The sequence below is a fragment of the Macaca mulatta genome, chromosome 15, assembly GCF_049350105.2.
Source record: "Macaca mulatta isolate MMU2019108-1 chromosome 15, T2T-MMU8v2.0, whole genome shotgun sequence".
Lineage (NCBI taxonomy): Eukaryota > Metazoa > Chordata > Mammalia > Primates > Cercopithecidae > Macaca > Macaca mulatta.
Window position 1 is genome coordinate 92,188,689 of NC_133420.1, and position 23,699 is coordinate 92,212,387.

Genomic DNA, 23,699 nt, shown 5'->3' on the forward strand with positions numbered 1-23,699 from the left:
GCCAAAGTGGGATGATTGCTTCAGGAGTTCCAGAACAGCTTGGATAGCAAGACTCCATCTTTATGAAAAATTTAAAAAGGAAACAGGGGGACTAAAAGTTCCAGGGTAGAGCACACAAAGCTACATGCACAGAATAAAGGGTTGAAAGCAAAATCACAAAAATGAGTGCTGAAGAGAGCTAAGGATTAAGAGATATTAGAATCAGCTATATAGTGAGGCCAAGTCTACATATGTGTGGTTATATGCTCAATTTATTTATTTATTTTTAAAACAGCCAAATTCAAGAGCAATAAATGCTCAACTTAAATGTTTGTGTGTCAAGATGGAAGCCCCATAAAGGGTAAATATAACTCATCGATTTTGGTGGCCATATTTTCATACTGAAGAATTTCTTGGGCAAAATGACTATTTCATCAAATGGGTGAGAGTTAGATAATGGGGTTTACGTGTGTGTAAATTCTTTTCAATATAGCCAAAATTTTCTTTTCACTATAGCCAATTCTTTTTCACTATAGCCAAAAAACCCACTTCATAACAAATCTCTTTGACTTCTGCTCAAGATAGTCCAACAGGGCTTCCTCCTGCTTTTAGAATAAAACCCCAACCCTGTAAGATGGCCCTCAAGGCCCCACCCAGTCTGGCCCTTTCCTTTTCCTCCAGGCTCAAGATTCACCTCCTCCAGCAGCCGCACTTGCCTTCCCTCTGCCCTGTGTTTAGTGAACTCACCTTACAGATCTTCACTCAGGTCGCACTGATCACCCATCTAGATAAGATGCTTATTTCTAGTTACATGCTCTTACTGGATCATATTCCTGTCATCCCAGGACTTCTCTCAATTTGAAGCACATCTTTTATATGTGCTGTCATATGTCACTCTCTCTCACTAGATTGTAAATTCCATGAGATCAAAAACCATTCCAATTTTACTTCTATCATTTTCCCAGAACCCAGCATGATGTGTGGCATGCAGTAGGTGCTCACTATAAAAAAAACTTGGGGGCATAAGGCTACCATCATGGAAGGATAAGGTATTTCTTGAGTAGAGAATCCATGTATGACCATATGCAGGTACCCAGATGTGGCTTATCAAGGCCAGCCCTGCAGGAATTCCCCATCTACTAAAAGAAGGGCCTTCATGGGGAGCATTAGCCTTCCCCATCTTTATGAGCTCCCAACTCTAAGAAGAAAGAGGACTTGAGCACCACACATACTATTTCCTCATCCTCATTAGATTTCTCCTGGAGGGAACCTACTCTTAGATACTGATTAGATTTCTGCCCTTCTAACTTCATGCAAAACAAAAATCAAAAACAAAAACAAAAAAACCCAACAACAAACAAGCAAAACAAACATAAAGCCCTGTAGAAACATAACTAGTTGTTATAGTACATAGCTAGTCAGGTATGAGCAGGGCAAGAGAGGGCTCCTCAGCCCCTGCCACATACACCAGGAGTGTAGGGTGATCATCAGGTGATGGTCAGGTTGTTAACTCTCTCTCTAAACGAATAGTTGGTCACAGCTGGCACCAGGGAACGACAGTCTCCTAATACATGGGAAACACCTGAAACTGGTGAGCAGCAGCTTCTGGAGAAGATCTCAGGAGTGGGGAGAAGGACTGCAATGCCCCAGAAATATGTCAGCGTATAAGATCCCAAGTCAAGAGGTCAAGCCGCACACGTGGTCTCTCAAGTCGCCTATGTGGTCTCTCAAGTCGCCTGCTTGGCCCTCTTCCAAGTGTCCTTTCCTTCCTTTCATTACTGCTCTAAAGCTTTTTAATGAACTTTAGCTCCTGCTCTAAAACTTGCCTTGGTCTCTCCTTCTGCCATATGCCCCTGAGTCAAATTATTTCTTCCGAGGCAGCAAGATTTGAGGTTGCTGAAGACTCATACAGACAACTACCACTGCTTACATAATGATATGAGATAAAGTTCCAGCATAAATAATGTAGAAAAAAGGTTTCACTAGTATTGAAATACATTTAAAAACGGTAAGGAAAATATTAAATTCATATGTAATACATAAATTATTTCATAATTCATGTAGGGAACAAAATAGGAAAAGTTATAGGGTCTAGTGTGGCCATTTGCAGCCTGGTCTAAGGTTATTGTGGGATGAGACAGTCTTCAAAATACACATATAACATTTTAGAGTCTCAATATCAATGGCATTCACATCCACATTCTTTCAATAGTTCTCTTATAGTCTGTATTTCAACATGACTTCAGGAGTTGGCTGCTTAGAACATAAGGACTAAAGCCTGGCTTGTTTTGTGCCAGTCACTTTCTTTTATGGTCAAAGAAGCTGCTTTAGATGATTAAATATTATGTGTTACTCAGGGGAAAAGAACGGTAATATAACACATAAAGCAATCACTGGGTCAGATTATTTATTTATTTATTTATTTTTGTTTTGTTTTAAGACAGGGTCTGGTTCCTTCGCCCAGGCTGGAGTTCAGTGATACAATCTCAGCTCATTGCAACCTCCACCTCCCAGGCTCAAGTGATCCTCCCACCTCAGCCTCCTGAGTACCTGGGACTAAAGATGCACGCCACCATGCCTGGCTGATTCCTGAAATTTTTTGGCAGAGATGGGTTTTTGCCATGTTGCCCAGGCTGGTATCAAACTCTGGAGCTCAAGCCACCTGCCTGCCTTGAACTCCTAAGGTGCTGGGATGACGGGTGTCAGCCACTGCACCTGACCTAGAGTATTAATTAAAGGCTAGAAAGAGTAAATATCTAGCATGTTTTAAAAACATAACCTACAAATATAACTATGCTACTGGAAGTATGCATAATTTAACTACTCCCTCCCCTTTTGCTGAGTTGTTAGGCATAAATCTACAAACGACATCTTTTATTTTGTTAGAGACAGGGTTTGGCTCTGTCACCCAGGCAGGAATGCAGTGGTGTGATCATAGCTCACTGTAACCTCAAACCTCCTGGGCTTAAGGCTTCCTCCTGCCTCAGCCTCCCAAAGAGCTAGGACTACAGGTGCATGTCACCATGCCTGGCTAAATTTTTTTTAACTTTTTTTTTGTAAAGAGGAGGTCTTTCTATGTTGCCCAGGCTGGTCTCAAACTCCTGGACTCAAATAATCCTCCTGCTTTGGTGCCCCAAGGTGCTGGGATGTCAGGTGTGAGCCAAAAGAGATCTTTTTCAGGCACAGATCACACCAGCTTTAATTACTCGTGGAAAAGTTTACTTAGATCTGAAAACCATGCATGTAACATTATTCTACATATTGTACTATTATAACCTTTAGAAGAAATTAAACATTGTACAAATACAAAGTTCTATAATGGTATTGGATAAAACATCTAAGGCACAGAAGACTTTCAAATATATCCTCCATTTTATAAAGGGCAAAAAATGAGATGATACAGGGAAACTGATTAGTAGAAACACACACAACCAACAAGCATTATTGCAGGCGACAGCTTCCAAGTTTCTCACTCACTTCTTAGCATAGAACACTCTCTGTGGGAAAGATTAGAAACTGAAGGACAAAAATGCACTCACTCCATTCTCTTTCTACCTTTTCTTCTATCATTCCTTTTCTCTGTTTGCCCACATATTCTGACCTCAAAATTATAATTTATTTAATAATGCAAAAGGCAAGATTTATTACTGGTTCTTTCTCACCTACGAAGATTAACTTCTTTTAAATAAGGTACAAAAAGGACATAATAAAATAAAGGCAATGTTGCTCATCAATAAGTAGATAGCATTGACTTCTTCTGGATATATCTATCAAATAAGAATCTAAGTTCACTCTATTGCTAAAATAATCTAAATCCCATGGTGGAAAAGGAACATAAACTCTTCATTGATTTATGGGCCTCATATCTTCTGGGATGTGTTGCCAATGTATGTGCTATATCCTGGGGTGTTAGCACCTGGGGTTGGATAGAGATGAAAGATAATGGCTTGTAAACAGGCAGCTCCCTGTTGACTACTCGCCTCAGGAAGCTCTTGCCATTTGCTATATATTTCAGAAATTGTATGCAGAAAGCTGTGCTTACAAATGCACTACAGGAAAGGTCAGCTCTGGAAAATTTCAGACATTTCTGAAATGTGCATGTAGCAACCTGATTATACCACACATAGTCATGGTATCTAGATTTGAGATAAAAATAAAATGAGAGCAAGAAACGATTAAAAAGTCTAAAACTTTGCATCATAGGCAGCTAATGTACCATTTTAATTTAAAGAGTAATCGAAGGGTCAATCATGAATGGTGACAATCTGATATTATGGTGTGACGTGATAATGACATCTGACCATGTTAGTTATTAGAAGGAACAAGGGATTTTCATAATGTTTATATTTTGTATTAAATGTAAGTTGATTCAGCCCTACCCTAACATTTAGAGATGGTGTCATGGACATTCATAATTTGGTGCTGAATATTCATGGATGGGCCTGCCAAGACCACTGGCAACATTTCCCAACAGTCCTGCTCTCAGGCTGGCACAGGGACCAGCAGGTGCGCCAATGCCCTGACTCCCTCAGCCCTCTCTCATGACAGACTTCTCACTCTCATGGCAGTGAAATGGCAGGTAATGATCGATTTCACCTGAACCAGTGGTTTCAGAGTTTTTCAGGGCCAGAGATCTCCTTGTTTAAAGAAAGTTCACACATACACACACACACACACACACACACACACACACACACATATAGAGAGAGAGAGGGGTGGGGGTTTCTGATTTATTTAAAAAATAAATAAATCTCACAAGAAAGCTAAAACACTGAAGGCTTGAGTTTTCCCTGGAGCTGCTTGCTAGAGCACAGCCCTGCTCTGAGGAAAAAGTATTCTTTACCTAGAAAGGACATGAAATTTCATGAACTCAAATTTTAAAATGCATGATCCATTAAGAAAAAGTTGACTAACTGGGCTTCATCAAAATGTATAACTTTTGCTTTTCATACACTATTAAGAAAGTGACAAAACAAGACACGAACTAGAGAGTGCCTGTAAATCAAAGATCTGATAAAGGATATGTACAGACTATTTAAAAAATTCCCACAACTCAATATAAGAAAACTCAATTAATAAAATGTAAAATATATTACTGGTTTGAATAGGCTTTTCACCATAGAAGACAGATGAATGGCTAGTAAGCACTTGAAAAGATGCTCAAATCATTAGTCAATAGGGAAATATAAATTACAATACCGTGAAATAACACTATACATCCACTACAATGGTCATTTTCCAAAAGACTGACAATACAGGTGTTGGTGAGGATGTGAAGAAACTATAACCTCAAATGTCGCTGGTGGGAAGATAAAATGGCACAGCCACTTTGGAAAACAGTTTGGCAGTTTCCTATAAAGTTGAACACAAATTTACCATATATCTCAGTAATCTCACTCCTAGGTCTTTACCCAAGAGAAATGAAAACACATGTCCATACAAAGCCTTGAAAGCAAATTTCACAGCAGAATTATTTATAATAGCCCCAAACAGGAAATAATCCAAATGTCCATCAACTGGCGAATGGATAAACAAAATGTGTTATATTCATACTATAAAATGGGACATTATGCAGACGGGGAGTAAACACTGCAAAGCATCTGAAAAAGGACTTGTATCGAGAATACATAAAAAACTCTTATAAGTCAGTAACCCAGCTGACATCTCTCTTCCTCAATGTGACTTCCTTAAACACTCTGACCCATCACAATTGCTTCTTTCCCCGAATTTACTGTCAATAAGCTTCACTGGGTTTTTTTCTTGTAAAATATTTCAGATCAGCTCCTGGTGGGGGTGAGGGAGTGTAAGCGCATTAGTGTGGAGCAACATAATACATCAGTGGGCTGGGATGGGATGTGACTTCCCAAAGCTGAGATGGGCTCACTGATAAGAGGTGTCTGCCACTGTCTTGGCCACCTGACCCAAAACTCCAGAGCACCTCAAAATCTAGGCACCAATGCAGATCCAAACTTGCTTCCCAAGATCCCATAGCTGAAAAAGTTTCTGGGAATGGCTTTTTTCTTAGTCTTTCAAACTTCTTTGGGTATTGCGTGTTGCCACCAAAACACCCACGTCACTCCTCCTACACCTGTGTTTACACATCTCTGAATCCCCCATGATGCCTAATACAGCGTTCAAAACATAGCTCAGAATGGACAACATCACTGGACACTCCCAAACACGGAGTGGATTTGGTTCATGGTGCCTACTGCCCATGGGTTTAAGCAGGCTCACCCATGAATATTCAGCACTGAGAAAAGATGATGAAGTCCTGGAAATTAATAACACTGCCCTCAAGTTCAGGTAGTTATTTTGATTCTGTTAGGCTGAAGATGAAATCGTATACCTGAGTCTCTCCTGAAAAGAAAAAAGTGGGAAGGAAGTGCCAGGAACTTTGAGATAATTACCAAAAGAGAAAATAAGAGAAATACCCTCAAGTGAAGGAGGTACATATATGAAGAAAAACATAACTGACAGTCTGTCTTTGTGGCAACTAGTGAATCTCCTGCATAGGACATCAGGGAAATGACATACTTTCTCCACAGGATCCCCAGTGATGAGTGGAAACTGTCGCTATGATGCCTACAGAATTGTGGTCAATGAGATACACACAATTCGCAAAAAAAAGGAACAAGATGCAATGGCAACTGGAGTAAAGGCTTCAACATTTCATTCCTATGTCCAAGGCTTTAATGTGAAAATCCTATGTCCAAGGCTTTAATGTGAAAAGTCATATGAGTTACACAAAAGGAAATAAAATTCCAGGACCTGGAAAGTACCCACCTCCATGGACTTAAGAGACAGTTCGTGAAACTTGTAAGACTAGTCAGGACCCCAGTGAAAGGTGTAAGGTATACAGAGTTGATTAATCAAATAAAACCTGACCTTAATTAGGAGCCCCTGCCCAATAACTGCAGGTTTATTCTTCAAAGGCATAACCAGATTCTATGCCTCTAAAATGGCCTTGAGATTCTATTATTATTTTTTCTTAGTAGACTCCTAGCCAATACGGTAATATTGTTCCCCTTGATTGGGCAAAGTCTTGTCTACTTATCTATCAATCTTATGTAAATTGTGTTTATAAAGGTGCAACTGTGTTTTGTAAAATATTGTACTGGTTTACATACTGTTTTTGAAGATGTCTGAAATAGGAGAATCCAAACTAACTAATGTCTGATTTATTAAAGTTATGGGCATTAAATGCCTAGAAAAATTGCGACATTTGTGAGAAACGTATATAATAAATTTATAATCATAGTTAAAACGTCCAAGGAAATTTGGTTACATAAACATAAAATGGTTAGGATTTGATTTATGCATTATAGGAACATTAATCAAGGAACAAATGAGTTTGTTCTTATTTTTTATGCAAATATTAGATTTATAAATAAAATTTGTCAGATAAATTTAAACATTTAGAAAACTAAATTTAGACACTCTTTGACATGTGTAAAGGTTTCCCACGGAAGTAAAAATTAACTGGGATTTGGTGAAGCCTTTCATCTCATGGATTCCCAACTCTACAATCAAGAGAGAAATGCAAGAGAACCCTGAACAGTGAAAGGCCATGCCTGCAGACCTCTAAACCAAAGAAAGTTTCCAAAGCCTTCTCTGGCAAATGTCCACTGATTCCAAAAGAACCAGAACTGCCTAGCAGGGAGTGGGAGAGGGAAGAGGAAAAGGGCATCCCTCTAGAGCACACATAACACAAATGGTCTGGGATAGGACAGGGCTTCCAAAGCTGAGGTGAGTTCATTGACAAGGGGTGTCTGCCAATGCCATATATGCATGGCTACCTGACCTGAAAACCTAGGACACCTCAAAATCTAGGAGGCAATAGGGATCCAACAATGTTTCCTGGGATCCTACAGTAGAGAACATTTCTGGGAACAACTCTGTTCTAGTTTCTCAAACCCACTTGGATATTTTATTTTGCCTCTGGAATACCCAGATCTCTCCTACACCTATGCTTGCCAAGTGAGGGCTTGTGTGGGGCTCAACACTGAGACGCTTTTTACACCATGTCCTACTGGATGCTGTGTTTTCCCTCAGGGCAGGCACAGTGTCTTCTACCTCAGCTGCACTAAGCCACAAAGAGCAGCCCTTCTAAGGCAACAAGCAATGGAACAAGGGGACTAACCAGCAATCAGGACCTACCTCTGTCACCATGTACTTTGAGGAGCTTTTGTGCGACTTGGCAAGTATCATGTCTGTGAAATGAGCATGAACTTACTCTGGAACAGGATTTGTTATGGAAAGCCACTGAAATAATACTGAAACAATACACTCAGAAAACATAAGCATAAATGTAGGGAACTAGGCTACTACAAAGTCTAAAAGATGCTGGGACTACTTTATAACAAGTGGGAATGATAAATGGACCCAGCAAAACCTCACGAGTACAGGATCTCATTTAATCTGACAAGTAGGCACGAAGTTCTGAGGACACATCTTCTAACTCCAAATTTCAAGACCAGAAAAGGTTAGTATAAACTAGATGGGAAGGAAAAAGAAAAAAAAAAAGTTCTACATACTGAAGTTTATATTCTAAAAAATTGGACTTTTGCCTACTATGTGTCAGGCATTTAGTTTGCTCCTTTCAAACTAGTAGGGAAAAAAAACTGGGGCCGGAAAGTTTAAGCAAACTGCCTTTATGTGAGAAAAAAAAAATTGGCTGCAAGAACCTCAGTTTGCATCGTACAGCCCTCAAAACTAAAGCCCATGACTACCCACCCCCAGAATCTTGAAGAGTATTGTTTTCATGCTTCTTTCACATTTCAACCAAAGCTGAAAAACGTAGCCAGTCCTCATGGAAATTTCAGTGATGGACTCCTGCTATCAAATTTTTAAACGGTCCTGTTTCTCTTCTCACGCCCAGGGGTGAATGGTAAGTGAGAACTCAAGTGTCCACTGTACCATTCTCCTCCCTCAAAGTGAGCTCAAAGTTCAGAGGAAAGGAAACAGTTATCACTCCACTGTCAACAGGGGCATGCTAGAGGATCCCAGGTTTTGGCAGAGGCTAACAGAGGCCCTGGAATCTTTATGTTCGTTGAGTACTTTCAGGTGGGCAACTTTCATTTCCATCAAAATAGTGGAAGGCAAAAAAATTCGTCAGAAGTGTGTCCCAATTTCATAGACTGACAGATGGAGGTGTGTAGTAATACATCTTTTATTACTTCCCTTGACAGCTACAGACTGCATGTGGAGTTTAACTGGGCTGATACATACATTTTGCAGGTGCATTGTTGAGAGAGAATTTTTTGGACATTTTTTCTGGCTAGCACAGAAATAAAGTACCTAGGTAGGGAAAGACATTTCCTGGTAGTTAAAGAGTGTTTCTCCTTACTACTCCAAGTGCTCTCTCCAGTCACATAACCCTAACATGAGCATTTTTAACGCCTGCCAAATTTATTCTCAAACATGGGATAGGCCAGCCTGCATTAAAGGGTTCTCATCTGTTGGGTTTATGAAATGATTTGCAATCATCAACTCTATAAATACGGGTATGTAACTTTCTTTACTAAAGCATCAGGCTCCACAAGGGACTATATTTGTGTCATACACAGATAAATAGCTTGGGATGATTAAACTTGATATCCTAAATTTGATTTTCATAGGAAACTGAAATTGCACTGTACCCTTAGAGCAATTCTAGTTAACAAGTACCTGAGGCTTAGAGAAACTGGTTCTTCAGTAGCCAGTAACATCGGGGTCACACTACATTTGATGAATAATTTGATGAATAATTCTTCCCAGTGGCACTCACACCTGATACGCACATTATGTGGATTAGAGAGTTTTTGGACACACAGAAGAAAAACATCACTTTCTACCACCAGTTGCTCATGCTACAGGTATATCACCTAACGAAAACAAGATTTCTCTGAGGAATGTGAAATGTAGTTAGTGTTTTCACCATGTAATTATTTTGCCATGATCTTCAAGATACTGAAACAGAAACAAACCTGATTACGTTGTTTTTTTATGTCCTGATGTAACTTTCCATTATGGTACTGAGCAGGGTCCCCATCTCCCAGACAACAGTTCTGATGCAGATGAATTATCAAAAGTGGAAGTGGGATGATCTTAGCAATTAAGCCCCATGGCTTAAATAATGGTGTGTGGGGCTGGGCACCATGGCTCATGCCTATAATCCCAGCACGTTGGGAGGCTGAGGCAGAAGGATAAGTTGAGCCCGCCTGGGCAACATGGTAAGACCCCATCTCTACAAAAATAAAAATAAAAACATTAGCTGCATATGGTGGTACATGCCTGTAGTCCCAGCTACTTGGGAGGCTAAGGCAGGAGGATCACTTGAGCCCAGGAGGCCAAGGGTGCAGTGAGCCATGATCAGCCATCAAGACCCCATCTCAAAAATAAATGAATAAATGTGTATGGTATAAACATAATTATATCATATAAGGAATAAAGCATATATGAAACTATACTTAATTATACATATACATTTTATCTTAAAATATAACATCAAACTTCTATATCTGAAATTGAAGTCTAGCTGGCATACTATAAAGGCATTTAGTTATGTAGCTTTCATTAATTTCAGTGAGAAACAGGCTCCCAATCTTTATTAATACTTGAAATTTTAAAAACTTACTATCCATCCATCCATCTATCTATCTATCTATCTATCTATCTGAGAAGGGGTCTCACTATGTCACTCAGGTTGGAGTGCAGTGGCGTGATCATAGCTTACTGCAGCCTCAAACTCCTGCACTCAAGAGATCCTCCTGCTGCAGCCTCCCAAATAGCTGGGACTAAAGGCATGTGCCACCATGCCTAATAATTTTTTAATTATTTTTTTGTAGAAACAGAGTTTCACCATGTTGCCCAGGCTTTAAAGCTTACCTTTTAAACCCATGGCTTTGCATTTCAGATACCTGGATGATGACCAGGACAAACTGTTGCAAAGAGAGGGGACCTACACACTGACTGACCCACATGGCTGCTCGAAAGGAAAGGAAAATGCATTCTGCCACAGAGTCCCAGCCTCTGTCTCCACAAGCTAAAGAGTCTTCTACAATCCACAAACCTAGCATCCCAGGACAATATATTTATGTTGGTTAATTTTATGTCAGCTTGACTGGGACACAGAGTGGCCAGATATCTAATCCAACTTTACCCTGGGTGTTTCTACATGAGTTTAACATTTAAAATGATAGACCTAGTAAGGCAGGCTGCCCTCTCTAATGTGCATGGGCCTCATGCAATCAGTTTGAATGCATGAATAGAACAAAAAAACTGGCCTTTCCCCAAGGGAGAGGGAATTCTTCCTGCTTGACTGCTTTCAAGCTTGAGCAGTAGTCTTTCTCCTGCCTTTGGACTCCAATTCAACATCAGCTCTTCCTGAGTCTTGGGCCTGCTGATTACAGATCTTGGGACCTCTCAGCCTCCATAATCACAGAGCCAATTCCTTATCATCTCTTTCTATAAGTGTATCTCCTATTGGTTCTGGTTCTCTGGAGAACCCTGCCTAATACAATATTATAAGTGGAAAAAAAACTTCCCCTATAGAGTCAGCAAGAGGGAGCTGAGGAAGCCTCATTCATCACCAAGGTAAGAGAGGGAAGAGGCCACAGCAGCTAACAATGGTGACACTGTTAGAAAGTATATGGAACTTGAAATACAGTCCGATTGAATTATTCCTACTAGGAGCCTGGAATGGGGAACCAAGAAGGCAAGAGATTAGTATATGGCGGTGGAGAGCATAGAAGGAGGAAAGGTCAGACAAAATAGAGAAGACCTGCTCAAAGATGAATTTGGTTTTCGTTTTGTTTTGTTTTGTTTTTTTCTGAAGAAGTTATTAGGCCAGTGGCAGTGGCTCACACCTGTAATCCCAGCACTTTGGGATGCCGAGGCAGGAGGATCGCTTGAGCCCAAGAGTTTGAGACCAGCCTGGGCAACACAGTTCAACATCACCTCTACAAAAAATTAAAAAAAAAAAAAAAAATAGCCAGGCATGGTGGCACATGGCTGTGGTTCCAGTTACTCAAGAGGCTGAGGCAGGAGGATCACTGGTGCCCAGGAGCTCAAGGCTGCAATGAGCTGTGATCATACCACTGCACTCCAGCCTAGGTGACGAAATGAGGTCCTGTCACAAAGAAGAAAAAAAAAAAAAAGACATTACTATTCACCCACATTTAGATAGACGTGTTCTTTCCAATCTATGTGAATTCATGCCACTCCATGCTACCCGCCACCCTCCAGGGCAACAGTTGTGACCACATGGGCAACTGCTGCTAAGTCTCAAATCCTTATCAAAAATGCTAAGTGACAGCTAACCAAGGTGTGAAGAGTTTTGCTTTTTCATTCTCGTTGATTTAAACGGCATGCGCTCGGGAAAACTCTTCTATGGGTTAGCGTCTGTGTTCTTCTCACAACACTCAAGTGTACTTAAAATCACATTGGTTCTGGTTCACAGAGGGAGGAAACGGAGGGTGTCAAAGGAAATGCTTGCAGGATTTCAAACATGACAGGATCACAGACATTCTTTTCCAATGTAAAGACATTCCAGGAAAGCCTCAAACTGGTGTAGTGTGTATAGGCTTGTGATGTAAAAGAGAATCTAGGGTTCATTAATTCCTATCATGGCTAAAGACCTCACTGGTTTTACCTGTTTAACTGTGCTCAGGTTTTGAAATTAGTGCTCAGAAGTCTTTCATCCCACTGCCACAGTGTTCCTCACCAAAAGGTCTTCTGTCTTTTGCCAGCTCAGTATTCACAGTCTTCACAAGAGAAGGCTAATTCTGAAATAACTATGTAGCCTGCACAGGGCTGGTGAAAGTCCAGGGGCCTCATTCTACCAATGGCTTTTCAAGCCTTTCTTGCTCCCACATACCCCTTCTCCTACTGCTTTAAATGTCCTTTCTTCCCCAGGATTAAGAGTGGAATTTCTAGAGACGGAATACACGTAATCAAATAGTGTTTCTGAAACTTCTTAGTTATGTGTGACCTTGGGACAATTATTCACCATGTTGTGCCTCAGTTTCCTCAACAGCAAAATGTGAAAAAATTATAATCCCTAGTGTGTAGGGTTATGAGGATGAACTGAGTTCATGGGTCTAGTTCTTGGAGCAGTGCCTGGAACATGGTAAATGTCAGTAAGTGTTACTCATTCTTCCAGCCCCAACAGGTGGTAGATTGCTTGTAGTTCAAGTATAGAACCACACAGGTTCTAGACATGGGTCCACGGTGGAGAAAGCATCCATTTACCAGCCTACCTCCCACCAAGACTGAGCAAGGATTACATCTTCTTTCTTTTTATGTTTCCCAGCACTTAGTGTGGTAAGTACGTGACACAGAGCAGGTATTCAGTGAATGTAGATTGAGTGCTTGAAGGGACACTAATTCTAACTCTAAGGAGGAGAGTATGTCACCTAAGGGATGCTGTTTATGAATAACAATGGCAATGCAGTAAATGTAAGCTCCAGCTAGAACCCTGGTAAGAAACACAATTTACTCTTCTGGGATTTTTAAATAATTTACATTCATTTGCTTTAAAATCTTTCAAATAAGGTCACTTTTGTTTATATACTTGTCATTCTTACCAGCATAGAGAGAGGTAAGTATAACAAAACTAACCGAAGCAATGTTTCTTCAACTCCTGGAGACCAAAATCCTAGAAACTGTCTTCAGCAATCTCAAAAGGTTACATTTAATTTTCAACCGCACATAATATACAATTATGACTATTAAAGAGTCGCTGAAAATATCTTTCCAAGTACAAACAAAAGCAAAGCATCAACAGAGACCCAGGACAAGGCAGAAGTGACGACTACATTATGAAGGGTCAGCTCCCCAAACTCACACACCCCCCGAGAGGAGAAGGGATAACAGGATCAGCACCAGACTCACTCACTCTCCTCTCAGTCACTGTAAGACTTTTGATTTCGGTGTCCAAAAAAAACCCTCTGTGGAAAGTGCTCTTCTTGTGAAAACACCTGCTAAAAAGCAAGCCTGAAACAAGGTCAGTCATTGCCCTGGCACACGTTCACTAGTTCCTCAGAATGAGCGCCCTCAAGGTGTTTGGTGGGGGACAGAGGCAGGAGGAGATGGAAACAGACCAACAAGACAGCCAGACACACGCACGCATACACACACACGCGCATACACACGCGCGCATACACACACACGCACGCATACACACACAGAGTTCTAGTCTCTGCCACAGTAACGCAACTCATTAAATGCCACAGCCTCTCTTCTGTGTGACTTTTGTTACTCCCATGAGGAATAGCCAAAGATTTAAACACATTGTCAAGTCAGATTAATCAAAGCCATATTCTCTAGTTAAGCGTAAAGAAAAAGAAGTCATAAAGGAATTCAAATTTGTTCACATCTTGTAACAGAAAAGAATAGGTGGATTCGTATCTGCTATGGTTTGAATAGGTCCCATCCAAAATTCAGGGGTTGCCAGTGTGATACTATGAACAGGTGGGCCTTCGAGAGGTGACTAGGTCGTGAGGGCTGCTCCCTTATTTCTTGGCCAAATAACATTTCTCACTCAATTAAAAGAATCTGGGAAGATCAGTCTAAGTTCACCTGGCTATTATTTAGAATGATAAAGGCTATGAACCAAGTGAATGAGCTACTCAAAAAGCCAAAATAAAAATTCTGAAGGGCTCGGCTACTTTGGTTTTTTTTTTAATGACTCTGGGTAGCAGGCACTCAAGGAAGCCCACTTACCACGATATCCTCAGGAAATGTGTCTCTGCTGAAGGAGCCATCATCAAACATGACCTCGTAGAAGGTCTGCGACGTCACAGCCATCACTCTGCAACTGTAATACCGGGTGTTCCGATGCTTCGTGATGACCGTCTGTCCCACGGAAATGACCTTCTCGCAAGCCTTGGGCTTCTAAAAGAAGGGACGCGAAAAAGAAAATAAATAAGAGAGAGAACAGGAAAAGAAAGGACATAAAATAAAAAGTATTCATTTGAAAATCAATCATTTATTTCGCCAAGATTTTTTTAAAAATTTTTAACTTAATATTGAAGAATAATTTCAAACTTACAAAAAAGTTGCAAGAATACAAATAGTATAAACAATACTTGTTTATACTATCACTCTTTACCCAGGTTCATCCATTGGTTTTGTGTGTGTATGCATATACAAAGAGAGAAAGAATATGCATGTGTGTGTATATATATATATACACACGTGTATGTGTATATCCAAATATATCAACTTCAGGAAACTGAACACTGATAGGATACTTTAATCTCCATCTACACTCCAGTTGGTCAAATGATCCAATAATGGCCATTATGGTATCCACCTTCCCTACCCTCAAACTCCCAAGTACAGAAATCCAGTCTAGACTCAAGTATTGCGTTTAGTTGCCACATCTCTTTAGGCTTCTTTAATCAGGACCATTTCCTCTGTCTTTGTTTATGGCAGTGATACTTTGGAAGGATACAATTCTTCCTCCTCCTGCTTTTTAACAAAGCATGTGTCTTAAGCTTCCTCATGATTAGATTCAGGTTATACATTTTTGGCCAGAATCCCAAATAGGTGATGTTGTCTTGTTCTCAGGATATTTCATATGAAGGTACGTGGTGTTTGCTTACCCCTCAATGGTGATGTTAATTTTGATCCTGATCAAAGTATAGTTCAATTTCTCCACTTAATTACTATTTTTCTATTATACTAAAGCAATCTGTGAAAGACACTTTTGTCACTATATAAATGTCCTGTTCCTCTTAAACTGTTTGGAATTAGTGTCCATTGAGTTTCGTGCATAATCTTTACTGCAATGGTGGTGTATACTGATATTTCCTGCTCTACCACCCCATCCACATTTATTATTTAGTTGACATTTGGTAAGCAGGAGTCGCCCATATTTCCCTGCACGCATCCATCCATCCATCCATCCATCCAACCATCCATCCATCAATCCATCTGTCCATCTGTCTTTATTCATCCATTGTCATTATGGACTGATGAATTCCTCCTCCCCAGTTGTTTATAGTTCATACTTTACTTTATTATTTTGGTGTTCAAACTGTCCCAGATTTGACCAGTCAGAGCCCCCTTCTGGTTCTTGTGATCTTCCTTTTTTTTTTTAACCGGCAGTTCCTTACTATCTTGTCTGATAAGATGTTTCAGGATCATCTTGCACTAGTCCTGAAATTAGCCATTCCAGGAGTATAGTTCAGTTCAGAGGGGCAGTGACGTTAGAAACTCAGATACAGGTGCTTAGGTATGCTCTTATTTCAGGAGTATCTTTGATTCTCAGTTGTTCCAGCAGATGGAACAATGAAATACATGCATTTAACATGTGCACATTTATGTGCATAAATACACACATGCATATATCAATTTGCCACAAGCACACATATATTGGAAATCACCAGTTCAGAGTGATATCCCTATTCATCCCTGCAGATTCTTTCTTGCCTCCCTCTATTCTGTATTTGTATCTTCATCCTTTTTCAGCGAAAACGTTGGCTTCTACAATATAAACCCATTCACTCATTTGCTCAATCCCTAAATACACCCAAGTAATTTTTAAGACCTGTAGGAGAGCTGTAGTAATAGTTTTAGACTAGAAAAACTAACACATATGACAGTTCATCTTATTTTTAAATTAAAAATTAAGACTCAAGTTCAATTACCAGCTCATACTGATAACAGCTGGGTTGCAGTCCTTTCCTAAGAATATGGGCATGAGTTGTAGACTCCATCTTTATTTCATTTTCTCCCTCTCCCTATTCTCCTTCCACACATATTCCTGGCATCCTATAAAACCAGGTGTAGGCCTCAGGGTATACACATCATGCTAAGGAAACTTAAGACTTAAGAACAAATGACTTCTCTCAGAAATACCTGGCAGAGTGATTGGCACATATTAAGTGCTCTAGAAATGTTAGCTTGATGTGTTTTGGGTTGCTTGATTTTCAAGATAAGGCTATAGTCCCTGTTCCCCTTTCAGGAACTCTGTCTACAAAGCCCGTACCTACTAGGAAGAGACTGCAGTCAATATCTAATGCCAAAGTCTGCTCTGAAGACTGGATCTTCTTTATACCAGCCTCAAAGGCTCATGCATCAACTCTGATTTGTTGGATGTCATGAGCTCTGACCTGCTGGGAAGGCCCTGAACCAAGTTCATGGGAAGGTCCAGGCCCTCATAATCCCGAAGGGACCAAAATTAGCCTGACATGTCATCTGTACCTACAGGAAGCTGGGACTCATTAAACCCCAGTATTTTCTTGCATAGATACTTAGAACACTCCTGGGAAATTCAGTTTATCATCATCCAGAATCACAAGTCAATTAGAGGCTTTGCTTTTGTTTCCCCCATGAATTTCAAAAAAGCTAAAACACACCTTGTAGTGTGCACAGTGTTATGCTTAATCTTTTTCTTCTAGAAACCAAACAAAGACATTCCCAGAGAGTCATTCATTGACTAATTTCCTCAACAGTCATCTATAGCTAACCAGTGGGCACCAGATCTGGTGTTGGAGAGTCAAATATACAAAACCACTAAGGCTGTATTCCTTCCTGGAACAGGCCTACACAGGTATGCGCCATGAAGCCACTTCACAGGTGGTGTGAGAGAAGACTGATGAACACATTCCAGCATGCCAACTACAGCAGGACTCCTCATTCCTGGGCGTGCAGCAGTCAGAATTAGGGGAAGAACACAATCAAGGACAGAGTGACGGGCATGACCAAAGGCCCAGAAGCAGGAAGCAGCCATTCTGTTGTGGGAACTGCAAGAGGTCTTGCTATGGTGTAGAAAGTAGGAGAAACTAGAGAAATGGCCTAGGGACCAGGGGTCAGGCCACTGGCAGTGGGGGAGAACCGTTCTTATGCCATCCTAGGGAGTCTAAATGTTCTTCTGTGAACCTAGGAAGCCACTGAGGGGTTTAGATATAGAAGACAGGTGATCCAGGTCTGTATGGCCATAGACAAGGGGCTGGTGGAGCTTAGAGCGACAGTACAGTGGGAGATGAGGATCTGGAGAAAGGAACTGGGGACAAGAATGCTCATGATTTGGACAAAGGGGCAGGCCCCCTCCCAACACACATCTTCGTAAGGGTCTCTAACCATCTCTCCCATCTAGTGTCCCACATACCTGACAGAACAAAAGGATACTTTCCTTCTTTCCTCCCTGAAATCATTCCCCAGTGATTAGTGGGTTGCTTGGGAAATTTTTCTATACCTTTAGGTGTGGGTAGGTATGTAAACATTTGACAAAGCACAACAGTAAGAAGCCTGATTTATATCACTACACTTGAAGTAGAAATCTTTAACAGCTAGGTGATAGTATTTAACATATACTGAGATAATTATGCAGTTTACGACTTTACCCCCATTCATTCCCTTTAAATATATCCAACCTTTTAAAACCTTTTAAACGAAGAGAATGACTTGGATGTAGTAATTAATATGAGTGGAGGCACAGCATGCAAGTGATGCGACTCCAAGATTGGGCCCGTGACAGCTACTTCAGGTTGTACAGGTTACAACTAACTCTAGGAGGCCACATTCACAACCTGTGTGGCCACAGACAGTGGCCCTGAGTAATGTGGATTAGGGATACACAGGCTTCATCTTGGCAGAACTTTCTTGCAGATGCTGCCCTCTCTGTCAAACTGAAACACAGTCATGGTCAGAAATACAAGCACTGTATTTTAATATGGTATTAGTTATTTAGTGTATATTGGCAGTTTTACTAAAAATTGTTTGCCCTCAAAGGGGACAATGTGTTGAGATTTGCATTCTAAGCTGATTACTCTTTCAAGCTGTGTGATCTCAGGGGTGTTACATAACCCTTGTCATCCTCAGCTTCAGTTTGGTCACCTGTGGAAGAAATTATACCTAAATCAAAGTTATGCTATAAAACAGGATGAAGCACAAAGGATGCCTAGCCTCATCGGTAGCAGACTCTCAGTAAATCCTAACTGGCTTCATCTAGGAAATGAAGAACATACCTGAGACCTTCGGCTCAGGCAAATCAACCACTTTCCTACAGTACCTGAGTCATTGGCATGGATGAGTGGGCAGTACCCTGACTTCACACTGACAAGGACCAATCCAGCCCCAAATCACTGCTGAAAAAACAATCTAGGCACCTACCCTTCACCTCACCCGCTCCAGCAGCCTCTGACCCTACTCTTGTCAAATTCAGGCACACAGCTACGGTCCCTAGGAAGGAAAGCATAATGTGGTCTCCTCTGCATCCCCAGGGCTCCCAGAGCCTTTGTTTACAACTCTCTTAAGACCCTAGCCACATGACTCTTTCAGTTACTATCCCTTTAATGACAGGGTAAACTCTGCGAATCAGTGCCAGAGCTTGTCTTTTTATCCAGAGAACCCAGCACGGTGTCTGTAACACTGTTCCTGACAGATGAACAGTGAATCAATGAATGGATGGATAAATGAGTGGGTGAGTGAATGCGCACAAATTTTCAAAATGGAAGAGGAATGAATTCTATCTGCTTCTGTCCAGAAAAGGGCAAAGAGAAGCAAAGGGGCACTGTAGAGTGATATCCCTATTCATTCCTACAGGTTCTGTTTCTTTGGTTTCTCTTTCTTTGTCTGGGTGTGCATGTATGTGGGTAGGGGAAGGGAATAGAGAAGGTTTATGGTGAAATTCACAGGGTCTGGAAAGTAGAAGAGGCCAGCCAAGAGAAAAGGAAGGTGATGCAGGCTTTATAAGGAAGAGGCTGGTTCCAGATCACAACCATTTTCTTCCTGCTTAGAATATGAAATTTATGCAGATTGGCTGGTTAGAAAAATGGCCAGTATATAAATTAAATACACAACCTTCATCTAAATAAAAATTCTCAGAAACGTCAGGCATGCCCATTTCATGAGGAGTACTAAGGGAAATGGATTATAATCCTGTCATAATGCTATTTTGATAGGATTTCTGATTTATTTTTGCAGGAAAAATGTATTGACAAGCATACCCCATAACTGATTATATATCCTCAAAAATATTTCCTGTCAGAAAAGCCTAAGAATCCACTGATGTTAAGAATGTCATTTCTGATCAGAAAAGACAGGCGTCATGTGAGAGCATCCATCAGATTAAAGAAATGGCTATGGTGTTCTGAAGATTAGTGTGCAAGCTAAGGCTGTAAAACTTGAATTTTCTTTAATATGAACTAAGCAGAAATGAACAAACAGTAGCTTAAAAAAATATACATGTCATTTTTTAAAATGGTAGAGCCAGTTAGAGATGCTGGGGAGATGACCAAAATGTTAGGTAAAAAAAAGTTATAGATATTCCATAAAAGCATAAATAATTCCTAGGAAAAATAACACATCTAGAGTTTCCAACATATGTCCATATACATGAGGTAATTAAATTCTCCCAATAATTTTGTGAGGTAGTTTTTATTTTGAATAAATAGATGATGTAACATCTACTGACACTCTTGATAAAGTCAAGTGACTTTTCTAAGATCTCAGAACAGTTTAGAAGTAGTCTAGAGCAGTGCTCTCCCATGACATGTGATATGGTTTGGTTCTGTGTCCCCACTCAAAGCCGCATGGAATTGGAATCCCCAGTATTGGAGGTGGGGCCTGGTGAGAGGTGACTGGATCATGGCGGTGGTTTCTAATGGTTTAGCACCATCCCCCTAGTGCTGTCTTGTGATAGAGTTCTCACACGATCTGGCTGTTTAACTGTGTGTGTGTGTATAGCATCTCCCACTATCTCTTCCTCCTGCTCGCACCATGTAAGATGAGCAGCTTCCCCTTCGTCTTCTACCATTATTGTAAGTTTTCTGAGGCCTCCCCATCCATGCTTCCTGTACACCTGCAGAACCATAAGTCAATTAAACCTCTTCTCTTTATAAATTACCCAGTCTCAGGTAGTTCTTTACAGCAATGTGAAAACAGACTAATACAACATGGGTGCTCCAGACCATCAACCAGAAGAATAAACATGAAAAGAAATGAGAGAGGAAATAAGCATGGGAAAAAATGAGTGAAGAAGTAAAACCAACCAGGAAGTAAACACAGGAAAACATGAGCTAGGAAATAAAACCAACCAGGAAGTAACACCAATAGAATTCAAGTAGTGGCCTAAAGAAATTACATTTCCTTTTATTTATTTTTTTAAGCCTTCCATTGATTGAATGGGAGGTATTTTTCTAGATACTTGTTGAGGCAGTTCCCACATAAGATTTATTTACTTTCCCCAATATACCCAAAGGGTTGGATTAGTAACTTGGATTTGGAGCAGGTCTGGTGATAAAAATGCAGAATGTATATGCTCTCACTTTTCATCTACATACACATATGTATACACACACGTACACTGTGGTAAATTTCCAAACTGCCCAAAAATCTTCACTCCTCCCCGTTTCCACATCCCGTGCATGTGACTTTGTAGTTCCCCCCATCAAGGACTGAAGTTTATTTCCCACCCTTTGAATCTGGGTTAGACTGTGGCTTAGCTTGCATTGGCCAAAAGAATACAGCAGAAGTAATGGTACACAAATTCATAGCCTTTTGTTCAAGAGGCCTTGAACACTTTTGCTTTCTCTCTAAGAATCTCAGACTCTGCTGTGTGAACAAGCCCAAGCTATTCTGTTGGAGATGAGAGATCACACAGACCACAGGCAGTAAACGTGAGAGAACCCAGTCAAGATCAGATAAGCTATTCTGCAGCTGACCACAGATGCATGAGGCAGCATAGCTTTGACCAGAAGAAGCCCTCAGCCAAGCCTAGCCTAAACTGATGACCTACAGAATCCTGAGCTAAATAGTTATCACTGGTTTAAACCACAATATCTTGTGATGATTTGTCACTCACACAGATATGTATGCCTAGAAAAAAGCAACACTGAGAAAATCCATTACTAAAATGTTAGTAATGTATAACTCTGGGTAATGGGATTTATTTAGTACTTCTTTATGTGTTTCTCTGTATTTTTCATTGATTATATATTTAATAATTCCTGAAATACTAAATATAAAAAACTAAGTCCTTCCAATTTTTAAAAATTCCTTAAATATCAGCTAATCCATGTGTAGTCAGAACTATTCAACTGATATGCTAAAAACAAAAACAAAAACCAGCAACCAAATGAGTTAGGAAGAAAACATCATCTCCAACATTTATTCTTCAGTTCAGTAATCATGATGTAAGAAAGACTTGAGAGAATGAACACTTTGTAAAGTGAAATGATAAAAAATTGGTCATAAAATTTCATCTGACTTACCTACATCTCATATTTAAGGCAAATGTGATATAAGAAAAAAATTGCACTTTTACTTTGTTTTTAACAATCACCACTGATTCCAAAGACATGTTGTTTCAATCAAATAAATAATTTCATTCTCAGGTTTGGGGCTGTATTAAGAAAAAAACTAATCAAGTCTTTTTGGAATTCATTACTATACCTGTTCTTCCCATCATACTAAGCCACCTCTAAGGGACAGCACTAATAATAAGATCCAACTGTTTAAATGTAGAAGAGTCTTCTCTCCACTGATACCATGCTGCCTTCAATCAGGTGTGAACTTGGAAATTACACAGGCCCTTGTAAGAAAACTCTCTAGCTTTCCTAAGACTACCAATGTTGAAATAAACAGGCAAATTTCAAACAAAAGACAGCTAACTACCAATGATTACAACCTGAAGAAGGAGGAAAGTACGTTCCTAATATCTGGACTGCTTCATCAAAGGCACAACAACATCCAAAAGGTTGACTTTAAAAAATTGAAAGCTAGCATTGAGAAAATCCAATGAAAAAAAAATCATCATTCCTCGCCTGATGAGCATTCTACAGCAGTGAACTCTGAGCCAAAATGCCAAGAACAAGCTGTCAATCAATGCCAGGAGGAAAAGCAGTACTAGGATGGCATGGGGTTTAAAAAAATGGCATTTAAATAAGAAATGACTAACAGCTCACTACAAATAAGGCACATTCCTAGGTGCTAAGAATAAAAATAAAAAAATGAGAGAGTCCCTTCTCTCAAATAGCTCACATACTAGTAAGAGAGACAGACATGGCTGACCATAATGCAAGGTATTAAGAGAGCTCAGATCAGGGAAGGAAGAGGAGGCCCTCCAGATAAGAAAATGCAGGTAAAGATCTGAACCAGGCCAGAGGTTGCCAGGAAGTACACATGCACCACCCCAGGAAGGCTGTTGGAATATGTGCCAGGGACCTCTCTGGCTACTCTGCGAAGCCCTACTTAGAACTATGTTTTCAAATGCATAAAATAAACACAGAAGATTACAAACAAACAATTATATTTACAAAATAAACTTGTTTTTCTTCTTTTTCTTTTTCTTTTTTGGTTCCCTGACCAGGAAGGAAAAATAAATATGCTTTTAAAATAATGCATTAAATAATAATATCCAAAGGTAGGTCTAACAACTATTAATATCCTGATTATAGAGTTGTTGATGAGCATAAATAATATTTTTTAAATTTCTGTTAAAATGGTAACAGTAGACAGAGTTACAAAAACTGTTAATGCAATCTCCGCCTACGCTCAAAATTGAGAGAACTGTTAAATTTGTGCTAGAATTAATGAAAGAAAATAATATTTTTTCCCATTTTCTAAGACACAAATTTTTCTTCATAATAATTAAAAAGATTTTATCACCTGGAATATTTAATGACACAGTAGCCAATCTTTTAACAGTAAACTTATGAAAATGGCAACAATACTATTTTTTTTTTTTTTTTTTTGAGACGGAGTCTCGCTCTGTCGCCCAAACTAGAGTG

General features: G+C 39.9%; 1 protein-coding gene across 9 annotated transcripts in view; it reads right to left on the minus strand.

Annotated features, from left to right (window-relative positions):
• KDM4C (lysine demethylase 4C) overlaps positions 1-23,699 on the minus strand; it is a 415,179-nt gene that overhangs the window by 31,460 nt on the left and 360,020 nt on the right. For all 9 annotated transcript variants that reach the window (XR_013404839.1, XR_013404840.1, XM_015117703.3 and 6 more), the window contains one exon: positions 14,683-14,853. Coding sequence is in view for 7 of the 9 variants with exons in the window: in XM_015117703.3 (XP_014973189.3) it covers positions 14,683-14,853 (171 nt within the window). In the remaining 2 variants the exon portion in view is untranslated. The remainder of the gene's footprint in view (positions 1-14,682; positions 14,854-23,699) is intronic.